Source organism: Clinocottus analis, unplaced genomic scaffold (assembly GCF_023055335.1).
Source record: "Clinocottus analis isolate CAN_PGR_092001 unplaced genomic scaffold, fCliAna1.0.p SCAF_19, whole genome shotgun sequence".
Lineage (NCBI taxonomy): Eukaryota > Metazoa > Chordata > Actinopteri > Perciformes > Cottidae > Clinocottus > Clinocottus analis.
The window spans coordinates 12,506,607-12,521,780 of NW_027175920.1; the positions used below are offsets into that span (position 1 = coordinate 12,506,607).

General features: G+C 43.8%; 1 protein-coding gene across 1 annotated transcript; it reads left to right on the forward strand.

Moving 5' to 3' along the window:
• The first annotated feature begins 262 nt into the window (after positions 1-262).
• sstr2a (somatostatin receptor 2a) lies at positions 263-10,192 on the forward strand. Its single transcript, XM_068583206.1, has 4 exons — positions 263-567; positions 2,512-3,221; positions 3,906-4,231; positions 5,221-10,192. The coding sequence occupies exons 2-4, from the start codon at positions 2,834-2,836 to the stop codon at positions 5,650-5,652; spliced, it is 1,146 nt and encodes a 381-aa protein (XP_068439307.1). The 5' UTR covers positions 263-567; positions 2,512-2,833; the 3' UTR covers positions 5,653-10,192.
• Positions 10,193-15,174: the final 4,982 nt, after the last annotated feature.

Below are 15,174 nucleotides of genomic sequence, written 5' to 3' on the forward strand. Positions count from 1 at the left end.
CGACTGATCTGTCGCTCAGACTCTCTCTCTCTCTCTCTCTCTCTCTCTCTCTCTCTCTCTCTCTCTCTCTCTCTCTCTCTCTCTCTCTCTCTCTCTCTCTCTCTCTCTCTCTGCCGCTCTGACTGATCTGATGACTCGTCACAGGGGATTCGCTGCCAACACTTTCTCCGTGGATGCAATGCACTGAGAGCGCGCCGCTGCTTTTTTCTTCTTCTTCTTCCTCTTCTTCTTCCTCTTCTTCTCCTTTTTTCTCCTTTTTTTTCAGACACAGTCTGTCAAAGTTTCGGTTTACAAACGCGGATTATTTCATAGAAGTGGGTGGGAAAAAAGATCTGAGAGACGTAGTACAACCACGAGCTCTGACGAAGGTGGCGAAGTGGGCGGCGGAACGCCGGCGCCGTGCGTAATACCAGTGGAGCAGGTGGATGGAGAGGCTGGCGCGGGATGCAGCTTTCCAGCAGGTCAGCGCCGCTCCGGAGCGACTGGGCTCCATTATTCTCTGCTGAATGACTCTTTGTCACGAAGGACTTGGTGTGAAGAGGAAGTTTTCTGCTTTCAATTCAAAAAGTAAGTGATGCTCTTGTCCCTTTGTGCACTTTTTTGAATGGCGCTCATTAAATGTGTCCTCGTCTTATGGGACTTCTGTGTGGAACCTTTGCTGTTGCACACTTTGATGCAATGCCACCATATTGTCAGGTCTATTTCATGTGATAAAAGTTACATGAGTGTGTGTGTGTGTGTGTGTGTGTGTGTGTGTGTGTGTGTGTGTGTGTGTGTGTGTGTGTGTGTGTGTGTGTGTGTAGAGAGAGAGAAGGACCCGCGCGCGTTAATTCATGGCTCCATGCGCCCTGTGAGATCTGGTCCTGCCTGTCAGTAAAAGAGGAGGGGGATTAAACCACAGAGGAGAAACACATGGAGTTTATATGAAATAGGGAGCGAGGGGGTTGTCATTCAATCAAGAGGTCAGAGGTTTGACGCCATTTCCTGTCAGAGTTTCCACTTTGCAGCTCTCCTGTTGAGCTGGACGTGTATCACACAAAGCCTGCAGGTCAGTGTGAGTCTGCTGCTGCTGCAGTTACTGAGCTCCCGACACCCATCCTGCTTTCTAAGCGAGCCCCTGTGAGCCCATTCAGACCTTTCCAAGAGTTTTAATAGACAAGCAAATCCAATTTAGTCATTAATAATGCTATTACTTTGCTCAACCCAGTAATGGCCCTGCTCGGGAATAACACTACAAACCTTTATTCACATTCATTTGTGCAGATTGATTTGTCTGTCTGTAGATGTCTCTCTCTCTCTCTCTCTCTCTCTCTCTCTCTCTCTCTCTCTCTCTCTCTCTCTCTCTCTCTCTCTCTCTCTCTCTCTCTCTCTCTCTCTCTCTCTCTCTCTCTCTCTCTCTCTCTCTCTCTCTCTCTCTCTCTCTCTCTCTCTCTCTCACATTCATATGTCTATGATGTCTATATGTCTATGATGTCTATAAGTCTATGGTGGAGCTCCACTGAAATCTGTGTAAAGGAGAATCTCTAGAAATTTGTATTTCAATATATTTTTGGGATTATGGTCAGCATTTTTTTTTTTTTTTAGCAATTCAGTGTAATTACATCGAGTCTATGAAGTTGTTCTCACTATTAGTGGCGGAGTTTGCCCTTCCATTTTTAAGTAGCAGTCAAATCTACCATCTTCTTAGCTGACTTTGCCCAAATGTTAGGGATTGTGAATAAAAAATCCTCATCCTCAATGACTAAAACTATCCGATATCTCTTAGTAGCACAAAGCAGACCGTCCATAATCACGTGTAATTCAGGTCAATCTGTCACTGCGGGGAAAGAGTGAGTGATCCTGCCACGGGGCCGGAGCTGTTTGTCCCCGAGATCAATTGAATAAACATTTGTCTTCTGCAGCGCGGGGCCCTCGCCGTGCTCTCGCTCAGCCGTACCTTTTTTTTGTTGTTGCATGTATGCATACATGGGGTGACAAGTGCGCACACACACACACACACACACACACACACACACACACACACACGTTTGCACACGCCCGACCTGGACTACTTGGCTCCGTGTGTAGTGTTGGTATGATTGACAGAATGGGATTGTGTTAGAAACAACACAAAAAAAGACCAGATAAGATCCAGCTAATAGTATGCAGATGAACCCAGATGCAGTATCGGCTGTCATGCCGAGTTTTGTCGCCTCCCCTCCCCCCACCTCACATTTTTGTGAAATTTTAATTTAGATATCGTACAGAATGTCCAAACGATTGTCATGACATTGAAGTTGTGCGTGTTCGGGTTGAGTGCAGCGCAGGCGTGTGTTGCGTCTCGCCCATGCACGTGTAAAGAGGACATGTCTGGAGTATAGAGAGAGAGAGGGAGAATATTTTGCTCCTCTAATTGAAGACGTGAAAGCAGTTATGTAATGTGTTACCTTGCGACTGCTGCCGTGGATCTTAAAGGACCATTAGTCCGTTCTACTTACTGTTCTTTGTGTGTCTCTCTCTCTCTCTCCATAGATCTATCTTGCTCTTTTTCTGTCTCTCTCCAGCTGGGATGTGATACTTCTGGTTCCACTTTAATGAAAATCCCCATTCACCTCGTTCCCCAGAGCCCCAACCCGTAGACCACAAAGTGTCGAATCCCTTCGTTTAGCTCACAACTTGCGGCCCCTCTGCCCTCTTCTCAACAGTCTTGCATGGTAACATGAAAGCTTTCGAATATGTGATCTCAAACCCAATAATATCTACCGTCTCCCGCCTCCTTTATGAGTTACACCTTTACCCGTTGCCATCTTTAGACACTTGGAACCCGGTGATAGCCTGAACCCTCTCCGCCGTCATGGCCTTGGATCAGTGGCCCTTTCTCCCGACCCCCCCAAACATCTCCATGCCCGAGCCCCTCCTGTACGACAGCTACATCCAGGGCAACGAGTCCGATCTGGACCTGAACATCTCCAAGACCAGGGAGTCTCACCAGGACAAGACCAGCTCCGTGGTCATCACCTTCATCTACTTCGTGGTGTGCGGCGTGGGGCTGTGCGGCAACGCCCTGGTCATCTATGTCATCCTGCGCTACGCCAAGATGAAGACGGTGACCAACATCTACATCCTGAACCTGGCGGTGGCGGACGTTCTGTGCATGATGAGCCTGCCGTTCATCGCCCTGCAGCTGGCCCTGGTGCACTGGCCCTTCGGAGAGGTGCTGTGCAGGGTGATCATGACTGTTGGTAGGTGTGAAGCAGAGGAGCTGAAGGTGCAACGGGTGTTTTACGGCCGCAAAGAAAGACGTTTGGCTTCCTCAAGAGGAATTATGATGGATTCATTAACCGCTTTGGTTGCAATTTAAAGAAAACACAGATACACTTTTTTAATCTTTTACAAAATTGTTTAAAGCTTCAGATGTGTGTTCAATATCTTAGATACTTAGGAGTCTTAAGGGAAAAATACCTTCAGCTATAAGCCAACCGTCTCCAGGCTGCGGCTTCATCTTTAAATCTGCTGGTCCTCCCACAACTGTTTCAGTGTTGTATTCAAGACCACCTAAACCGAGACCAAGACCTGAGTGTATCGAGACCGAGACAAGACCGAGACATAAAGGGGTAGAGAGCGAGAGCAAGGCAGGGGGAGACTCGTCGAGACCAGTCTGATAAAATGTGGAACGTAATTGATTCGATTTGAAAGATGGACGTTCCAATAAAAACACCTTCAGAAACCAAATTGACGAACAACAAATATAGTTAGACTTTAGTTTCAACCAGTGTTGGCCATCCTCGCTGTCTTTCTAACAGCCGTCATCGTCCTGAATACACCTCCTGTTTCAATGAAAAGAACCAGCATTAGCCATGACTGCTAGTCTCACTTGATACACACCCTCATTTTACTTTTCTCCCTCCTCTCTCTCCTCTTTCCAGACTCTCTCAATCAGTTCACCAGCATCTTCTGTCTGACGGTGATGAGCATCGATCGATACTTGGCCGTGGTCCACCCAATTAAGTCCACAAGATGGCGGAAGCCCCGCGTTGCCAAGCTAATTAACCTGACAGTGTGGGGTGTGTCCCTGTTAGTTATCCTACCCACTTTGATCTTTAGTGGCCTTAACAAGGTGCCCGTGTGTGGGATCGTGTGGCCGGAGCCCCAGGATGTCTACTACACGGCATTCATAATCTACACCTTCTTCATCGGGTTCTTCTTGCCGCTGGCAGTCATATGTCTGTGCTACCTATTCATTATAGTCAAGGTGAGAGCCGGCCGCCACGTGGTGCATTATAATATGGTAACAAGTTTTTTTTATGACTGGATGCAAGTGTGGAATGTTGATCAAACATCCAATCGGTACCAAGATTGTGGAAGGATTTTGATCCCCGCGAGTCATGTTAATGTATTCAGAGGAATTACTCATTTTACATTTTTGAATAATATTGACTTTTACAGTCGCGCACCAGGGTAGCTGTGCGTTTGAACACAGCCTCTGGAAGGCTGTTCAGGCCAGCTCTGGAAACTTAACATTTCACATGCATTAGTTTAAACCGTTATTGGGGTAATGTAGAAAATACAGTGGCTGGAAGGACATTTAATTTTACATTGTGAGGACTTTGAGAGGAGCGTTCAAAGGAACACAAATATTTACCCTGATAGCCAGAAGCAATATTAATAAGTAACATTTTAATCAGGCTGCCTGTTAGTTTTGCCACCTTATTAGTCATTAAAAGCATGGATCTGATGAGCAAAATCCCAATGTTAGGATTTTTAAAGTCTGATTCCAAAGCTGTAATAATTTGACATTTTGGTTTCAACACACTTATTGACTTTCTTGCTGGAGAGTTAGATAAGAAAACCCCTTCTCCACCTGTCTGCTACAGCCAGCGGGCGGTTAGCTTAGCTTAGCAAAAAGATTAGCGTGTCTAAAGTCTTATTAGTTAAAGTTTTAGCCCTCGGCCAAGAAATAATCCAACATTTAACCTGACGTAAAACCACACTTTGTGTTTTTGCACTTCAGTTTAGGAACAGATTTTCATAGCCAGTTATAGCTACTTCCTGTCTAAATGCTAAGCTAAGATAGCAATCTCCAAGTTGCTTATGATGACAGATATTAAAGTGGTATTTATCTTCTCATGGAGAAAAGTAAACAAGCAGACTTCTAACGTTGACTTTAAGTTATATCTATGAGAACAATTTGCTCTCATATTTGTGAGATTTTAAGCCACTGACGTTCCCTTCTCTCTCCAGGTGAAGTCCTCGGGGATGCGGGTGGGTTCCACCAAGCGCAAGCGCTCTGAGCGAAAGGTGACACGGATGGTGTCCATCGTGGTGGCGGTCTTCGTCCTCTGCTGGCTGCCTTTCTACATATTCAACGTCACCTCCGTGGCCAGCTCCATCAACCCCACATCCGCTATGAAGAGCACCTTTGACTTTGTGGTGGTGCTCGGCTACGCCAACAGCTGCGCCAACCCCATCCTGTACGCCTTCCTGTCGGACAACTTCAAGAAGAGCTTTCAGAACGTCTTGTGCCTGAAAAAGGTGGCGGGCCTGGACGAGATCGAGCGCAGCGACAGCAGGGCAGACCGGAGCCGGATGGTGAACGACGCGATGATCATCAACGCCAACTTGGAGACTCACAACGCTGCCCTGCTCAACGGCGAGCTGCAGACCAGCATCTGAGGCGAGGCAGTCACATGCAGGGAGGCCGGGGAGACAGAGCACTTGTGCGCTCGTGGCTTCGAGACTGATGAGCTGGCTGTACAAAGCTAGTGACCCCTGTTCAAAGATGCAGGGGGCAGGAAGATAATTTAGCTGCTGCTCCTGGACATTGACACATGATCAAAGTCTAAGAGAAGACTAAACTATTTCCTAAGGGGTTTAAGAGGTCAGCAAAAGTACATGCTCCAACCTCTTGATATATGGGTTAATGAGGCAACTTGAGCCGGTTCGCCCCGAGGCGGTGCAATTTTTTTTTTATTATCTTGGCTGAAATATATGCGATGTTACATCAAACTCCAGCTCCAGGGTTTCTATCCAGTTGTCGCATAGACGGAAACCAAAAATCGAAACAAGACGCAGGAGCGGAGAATGGACTGCTACGAATCCACCGCAGAAACACGGCGGGCTCGTTCGCCCGTGGTCGAGAGAGAGAGATCTGAGGGAATCAAACACCATCCGCTCTCCCCTTGATGGAGCTTTTGAGAGCTCTGATGGGGTCGGCATTGATTTCTCTGAATGTGGAAATACTGCTTGAGAAGTCGGCCAAACAATGCAGCGGGAAAAAAACCCAAAACATCCAGCACTGTGATTCTCTGGAGACTTTGAAAGATGAAAATCAGAAGCCAACAAGCCAAAGGTGAAAATCTTCATTGTCATGTTTTATTCATACCAGCTGATTAGCCTGGTCTTACATGATCAACCAGGCAACAAAATGGCCCTCCCAACACGACACTCAGAGGATGATCTCTGCTCTCCCTCTCGCTGGCATCTCTGCGGGAGGAGCCGCACTGATCCCACAAACTCTTGAATTGAACATCCTGGATTATTGATCGAGGTGGAAGGACGCGAAAACATCTCGGCGGCCGCTCTGACCTTTCTCTCTTTCAAACAGCTTGACTTTGTATATAGACTTCAAAATGGTTCTCCGTCGACTCCCGGGGGAAATGGCCTGACGCGGACGACTCCAATTTAAGTTGTAAAAAAAAAAAAATCTGTATTATTGTAATGCTTTGAAGACAGTTCTGAAACTATGTTTTTGCAACCCATCAAATGTACGTCATACTTCACTGTGTCCAGGCCTGAACAGTAACTTCTCCCTGTGGTGCCATAGTAAAGGGCCCATTTCTGCTTGTGCTGTGTTTGGAGTACATGTTGATGTGTGGTCACTGCACTCGGCTTCACACTTGGTGCGGTCTGCCCGTGCTTGCAAAAATAATTGCCTAAATGTCCCAGAAGGAAGAAAAAAATGTGTCATGTAGTCAGAGAGGGAGAGAGAGACGGGAGATGAGGAGATACAGAAAAGGAGATTTAGTTTATTTATTCTTAGATTTAACTTGTGTATATACTACATCTACTGAGAGCACAAATAGACACTTCATTGTCAAAGATTTTTTTTTAAAGCGGCCAAAATCGAAGCAGCTGGCAGAATCAAGTTCTAAAAACAATGGATCCCATCTTTCCCAAGGTGCACCTGGATAGCATCTTTAATCAGATCCTCATAGTTTGTTAAATGCAGGCGTCTTTTAATACCACACCCTTGGTACTTTTTACTATACGAGACTAACTCAAGCGAGGATTTAGTGTTCACCTCGTCTTTACAGTCGGACTAATCACACAGAAAATACCAAAGGCACGTATTGTTAAAATATGAGTTGCATGCTCATGTAATTGTGTTCCATATTCCACAAAAAGACTTATTATTAACCGGTCAGGTGACCTTGACTCAATGCATCAAACGTCTGGATTCATAGTGAAAAGAATAAGCAGGCAGCGGCCATATTTCATTGTGCCTTCAAATCCAGGAGCCTATATCCTTGTGCTCTTTATAATGATTATCTTCTTGAGAAGACACGAGACTGCCAGGATGCCACAACGATTAATGGAGTCATCAATCAATCGGTGTTACATCCTGAGGTTTACCATGTTTAGTTGTTGTTTTTTGGCAATACTAGCATCAGTCAGTTCACCACTTTGGTCTATATTGAAACAACTATTGCATGGACTCATTTAAACTGGTACAAACATTCATGATCGCCGGAGGATGGACTGTCAGAACTTCAGGGATCCCTTGACCGAACGTGTCGTACTATAATCAGCTCACATTTGTTTAGCACTTTAAGACCAAATGTATGCAAAACTCCTGACATTCCCATCAGCCTCAGCTGCACTTTGGGTTCAGTGCTAATAAGGAAATGTTAGCATGAACAAAGACAGCGGACATAGCGAACATTATGTCTGCTAAAAATGCTCATCATCCTCTATTGTGAGCATGTAAGCAAAGATATAAATAAGATTTTCAAATTTAACTTTCACAATTTGACGTAATCATCAACTTTTATAAATTAGCTTGCAGGTAATTTGCTAGCTAGCTAGCTTAGTTAACTGGGCTGACTCCATTGAGCTACAGCCACATGAGCAACATCAAACTACCATGTCACAGTAACCTGAATTCAAAAATCCCTCCGTTAAAGTTGACTGAACTGATTTATCCGTATTGGTTTTAGCAATCTGTCTGTTTGCGTGCAGCGACTTTTCCGACGGACCTCCATGATGGTGCCGCATCTTGTTGCCAGGAGATTTGTCAGACACCATGCAAAGCCTATATCGTAATAAGGTCATCCGCCATATGCTGCGGGGTCCGATTCACTTCGTCCCGGGATGTCGGTCAAGTTAGAAGCCATGAATCAGTGCAATCAAAATACATGAGGAGCACAAGGTTTTGTCGCGGGTGGTTACTGCAGAAAATAATCCGTCATGGCGTTCTCTCCATGCTGTCACTGCTAATAGGGTCGGTTCCATCTTCCCACAAAGGTCACAAGAGGAACACACACTCACAGACATTTGTGGTCTCGCGTGCAGGTACAATTCCATTACGAAGTAGTGTATGGAAAGACACACACACAAAAAAAAACACTTTCTCGTCATGCCGCTCACAATAAGCTCCTCGCACCCATTTCTGAGTAGCACAGAAGGTCAGGAGAGTCACACTGACCCAGTGGACTGTGTGTAATAATGTGACGCATCACGATACCAGAGGCTTCATGGTGAAACCCACAACACGTTTGGATTGTCATTTGATTATCACGTGCTAGAACCAGTGACCCTGAAACATGCTATATCCTTCTGTATCTCTTTATCTGTCTGCAAACACCAGAGCCTTCAAGCGTGAAGTGCAAGAACTATTTTCTTGTCACCCACAGTTAATTACTTTAGCGCTGTCCAATCCTCTATATCTCTATATCGCTATCCTTCTATCTCTCTCATGTGCTCTGCTGGTGAGGGATAATACGAGCTGACACACATTTCACACCCACCCAAACTCGACGAGCTGAAATGAACTGAACCATTACTGAAGGGGAAACACACCATGCCCGCCATTGCCGCCGGCCATTTCTGCATACTTAATGGAATTAATGTACTTAATGGACCATTCTGATGTTTAGTAGATGTTGATAAGGCGGTTCGTGCCAAAGCAGTTTAATGTAGCGCTGAAAGGACAGCTGAATGAGCATCATAGCAATGAGGCGGGGAACCCGCAGTCGCTGCTTCCTTTGTCGTTTTGTGAAATCAAGACTTAATTATCTCTTGAAAATTACATCAGAATTTGTAAAAGAAACAAAAAAAAGGAATTTAGGTTCATGGCTCTTTGTCCCGCTGGGCACGATTCAGCACCAAATGTGACATTTAGTCTGTATTTCTGGTTCCTGCCGCTGTATAGTGTACAGAAGAGAGGGAGAAGCGGAGGAACGGGGAAACCTCCGCCTTCTTGCACTCTGTTTCTTATTTTCTGGAAAACACAAGTTCATTTGGGAAGGGCTAGAACGTGCACTCCTGAGGATGCACCGTTCAATCGTTAACTATGTATTTGTGGTACATCCTCTGCTTGTTTGTGCATGGGGAGGGCTGCGTATCCCGCCGTCTGTGTCCTCTCACTAACCAAACCCGGCGTACACACTTTCTGGGTGGCCACATTTTTCTTTGCAATACGTATACTCTCACAAAAAAAGATGTGCTTGAGTTTGTTTGTTTTTTTTAGCTGTGATCAACATTATTGAGTCATTCTTTTTGGTCAAAGAAATCCAATTATTTATGGGTTTTCAATAATCCCATAATTTTTACTCAGCCAAACTTTAACCAAGGTGGTCGTAATTTACAAGCTTGTTTCTGACGTGTACAGCCATGGATATGTACTTTTCTGTGCAGTGACTTTTATCTATGTGCCTTGGAACTTCATGTAAAATCATGCGATGAAATCAATGTACAGCAAAACAACATTGTGACCAAACAACCCGAAGCCTGTACTGTGCAGACATGGTCACTCGAACATACCGGAGAGTATATCACTTTTAGTTCTATATTTCCCCAGCTTAAATAGCTTCTTTGTGTGATTTAATGTCAGAAGCAGATGTTTATTTGTGACTATTGCATAGAATATAATGTGATCATTGATTGTAATGGACAGTCCAATGTTCTCGTCTCTGCAATTAAAATGCAGGCAAGTTTCTGCCCCCATGGTCTAATCTGTGTATTTTGTGTGTCAATGGATGTGTAGCGCGTGTGAGTGATGTCTATGATATGCAACTTAAACATCCTTTCGACTGTGTATTTCCTCCCAGGAATGCAATCCTTGGAGGATCTCCAAATGTGTCCTTGATCTCTGAACACATCAGGCAGAATACACCATGTTGTGTACATGTAAAGCACCCGAGGGGACGCTGTGAATTCCAGCATTTCTCAAGGGGCTGTGCACTCCCAAACACAGAACAGTTAAAGATCATTAATTATTCTATTACAACATAGCTCAAGGTCGACAAAGACACCAGAACACATGAGTTTAGTGAGAAAATTATACAAGTCAAACCAAATAGAGCAAAGACCACAACCAAACATCGGCTTCACTTTTTAGACCCCGAGGTTGCACCTGCAAGTCGTCCTGTTTAAATATACCATTCATAGCATTAAAGTTATTATAAGATAAAGCCTCAGACTGTTCTCATATATACTTACACAGCAATTAAATATTAACTCACATTGTAAGCATTGTGTCAACACAAGGTTGTCTAGTCTGGGTTAAACGCAAACCACATTTAAGTAATGTATCAGTATTTCAATAACTGCATTTTGACATTTACTGAAACAGTAACATTAATGCTGTTTAAACAATAGTTACATAACCTGCTCCTAAAAAACGTCAACTGTTTCAACCAAATGTAATCCTGTAATCAGATATTCTAGCACCACATCTCTGTCTGTTTGTGTATCCATCCATCCATCCATCCATCCATCTATCTACCTACCTAACTACCTATACTATGTATCTAATAGATATATTGTTCTATTACATTAAATATATCTATGTATCTAATACATAGATAGATATATCTATGTATCTAATACATAGATATCCATGAATGTATGTATAAAATGTCAAAGGTCATTTTATACAGACATTCATGGATACAACGGCATAAATTGTAATATTCCACATATTTTTCAAGCCATCATCAGGCTGAGCTGAACTTTAATAATATGCAGATCTTTTCTCTGACCGTGAAATACCAAAGCTCGGTCAGTTCCCCCGAGACGCACCAGGCTTTCCACTAACTCCAATGTAAAATAATCTCGGTCATTATTAAACGCTCAAAGAAACTACCGTAGCAAAAGGCCAGCTAGAAGGAGATGTTGACCAACAACATGAGACTTTTCACGCAGGAAACAACGTCAATGATGACTTCCTTTCCTTACGTGCCATGCATAGCCTACTCAACGTCAGTTATGTAACAAATGAACAAATTTTACATTATTTCACTCACTTATTTCAACCCAAACCACCATCTTTTCCCAAACGAGGTCTTTTGTTGCCCAACTCAAAGCAGTTTCATGGCGCGAAACCTACAAAAAACTGTACGTGTACAGTAAACACAGAAGTTTAATTTGAAAAAAGACACACGTGGATAATAGTGACGCATCCAAAACTGATGCTCAGGGGGTATGTGCAGCGTCATGGAGCCACTGTCCACGTGTCAGTGTATCTGATGAGTCTAAAGTCAGCATGTGTTGAATAAGCAAATATTAATATGACAAAAATGTGATGCAGACAACAGCGTTTTCATTTAAACCACGAATGTGCCTTACGGTCACGTTCCCTGTGTGATTAAAGAGAAACCCAGGTCCTATTCTCATCACTGTGCACATTCTGGCCATGTCTTATAATAACTTTACACTTCAACCCACAGCTTCACATGTGAACAGCCGCCAGCTTTAACAGCTTTTCTTTAGTCACTCAGAGATAAACGTTTGCAATGATCTCAACACGATCACATTTCTTTGGAAGACTTTTGTCCGTACAACGAAAGCACAAAGTTATTATAACCCAGAACTAGAAGGGACACGACTAGGAGAACTTGTCCCTCATAGATGTCTTCAAACCCTTTCATCAGTAATCTCACAAAACCTGAGTGACACAATCACAAATCCAAATCAGTGTTTTCTTAGTTTCATTGTGGACCATCCCCTGACATTGGAGAAGTCCGGCGCAATCCGGTAGCTTCCACACACGAGCGAGCCAACTAGCAACAATGCCTCTTATCACTTCTCATTTTCTCTCCCTCCTGAGTCGCCTCCACATGACTCACGGCTATTAGCGCTGTGCCAATCTGCACCGCTGAAGATTCAGCTCCAACCGTGGAAACAAGAACTGCATTCGGTAATGAATGTCGTGCTCGGGGGTGTTTTATTGTGGCGGCGGCGGCTCCGGCAGGTGAGAGCACGGTAATGAGGATTAAATGCACAAAGTAGAAAATGTGTCTACCTCTAGCCAGCTAGAAAGGAGCTCTGCGAGAGTCAAGTTTGAATGCCAATGTAAAAAATGTCAGCAGACGCAGCCCTCGCTCACAAATGTAAGGTCACCCAATAGATTCATTAGAAATGGTTAATGGACCTGTATCCTCGATGTGCTCAACACCACGTGTCATCATTCACACACTGATGGCGGGGGCTACCATGCATTTTGCCCAAAGAGACGACTAAATGGAGTAGGGGAGCCGGGGATCGAACCACCGAGTGAAGGATGACCCTGCTCTACCGCTGATCTGCAGTCGCCACCCCCCCGAGTCAACAGGGAAGCACTTTGCCAAAGCCTTGGTATCTGATCAAGCATCTGTTTTATTATGATCTTTTCAATCACCAGACAGAGGGAATGACTCATCAAACTACTCCTGAAAAACCTTTAAAACACTTCTGTTGCATAACACGGACTTAAAGTAGAAGAAAGTGACGGCATGTGGGCCGGACTAGCATCAGTGTATGAGGTCATTGTACTTCACAGGATGCGGATAGGGCAAAGGTTCAAGTGAAAGCCCTCCGAGCAAAGACAAAGTCGTGTTTACAGCTCGGCCGGCAACTTTGTTCCTTGTTGTTCTGAAAGGTCTTCATACACCCAAAGCCGATTTAGAAAAATGAACACAACACGTCTGGCGTCACACGGCCTAGTTCTCCTGACGCAGCGCTTGAACCTTCCAGAGAAATAATTCTGTTAGAGCTCACACTTTGTTCACGCTCACAATTTACTCCCACTAATGATCATTTTAACGGTGTGGGCGTCCATGTTTCTTTTAACATAATGGCTGTTAGTTCACTTTATTGAACGTGCATTGGTGCAAATGATGTGAACTCTGGCACATTAGCAACTTGATATATCTAACACGTGAGTAAACAGCTGCACATACCACACTACCATAGAAGAAGTCAAGATTTTAATTTGGAGTATTTATGCATTTTTGGGCAGTCGCCATCTTGGTTGTTTTTGACAACCAGAGGTGTCACGAGAAAGTGGAGCGAAGTACAACCCAACGATGAAGAAGTTATTTAAAGGTGACAACAATGTCACGATTACCTTGTAACTTGTGAGACAAAAACACAGACAACTATGACATTTTCAATAACAAGGTAGCCCCGCCCCGAAGCACTTGTGGTCGATTTTACTCTGAATGGGAGCATCGTCTACGAAATGAACATCATGCTGTATTGAAGCATGCTTGAAGGAGCTTGAGACTCACGATGACATTGTTTACTGAGGTGCTAAATCCAGTGAGAAGTAGAGTCCTTTTCTCCTACTTCTCTATATCTGCCTTCTTTTGATAACCAGATGAAAAAAAAAATGAATAGCACAAAGGACGCTGAAACACTCTGTAGAGGTGAGTGGAAATGCAGAATTGGGGGATAATTCTTTATTTGGTTCTTAACTGTGAGTGAACGCTTTGACAAAGAAGTAATCAAGTGACCCGCTGTTAATAAAATATGTTTCATCATGACTTTTTTTCAAATGCTAATGGGAGCTGAATCTCGTCAGCGCAGGAAGAATGACGGACAAATTCATCACAAAGGAAGCAACAGATGCGTCTTGAGCAGCTGGTCCACAGGATAGCATCGTGGCAGACATCACGGTCTGTCTCATCCAACGCAGAAGACTTCGTTGTGGAGGAGATGATGTCACCATGTGGGCTCTCATCCTCTGACCTGACATGTCTATACACTTGTCAATCATCTCTTTAATTCATCCACTAAACCCTTTCTTCAACTAGTTGCAGTCCGATACGCCTTACCCTCTCACACTCCATCCTCAGAGTGAAGTGGAAGGATTAGGAGTGATTCATGCGAGATAAAGGTACTCACAAGTGTGTGTGTGTGTCTGTGTGTGTGTGTGTGTGGTGCACGAGGGCTTAGTTCAGTCCATGGCAAGTACACAGAGATTAGGCTGGACGTGATCGTTGATCCTGCACTGAACGGTTTTATCTTTTCTAATACTGTGGGCTGTCTCCATCTCCTGGTGTAAAAAAAAAAAAACATCAGAAAACCACAACGTAACACAAAGTGGTGGTGTGAGGCTCGCTCTCTCAGACCCCTTGTACTCCAGCGTGAGTTAAAAACAACAACAATATATAAATAATTGTTCCCTATAATTTATGATTTACCTTTAGGTGTGAATAAAAAACTACAAATAGTGATCCTTGCTGACGTCAATCAAGACTTTTTGAGAAATGCAAGTCTTTTTTGACTCATCTAATGGTTTTGCATAGGTTTCCAAATGACTGATTTAGCATGATTTGGTCTTTTTTAATCAGTTGAAGTGGCTTTGCTTGTTGTCCACTCATTCCTTCTTAAATGTGCTGTAATACTATCAAATACCTAATACTAATACTAACCAATAATTTGTGTTTGTGTGTATACCCAACCTTATTTTTACTTGTATGTCTCTTACCAACAAAATATTAGATTCACAGTTACTTCTTTATGCCTACATATATTTGTATGTATTTGCCTTTTTGTACTTGTTCCTCCAACAGGCCACTATAGATGTCATCAATCAAGTTTTCATAGTCACCTGCAGTATTTCCACACAGTGAATACATCCTGTAAAGAAGCTCGTGGTATCGCTGGGAATCAAGCCAAGTCATAATTGTTTCAGCACTTCCTCAAATTGAA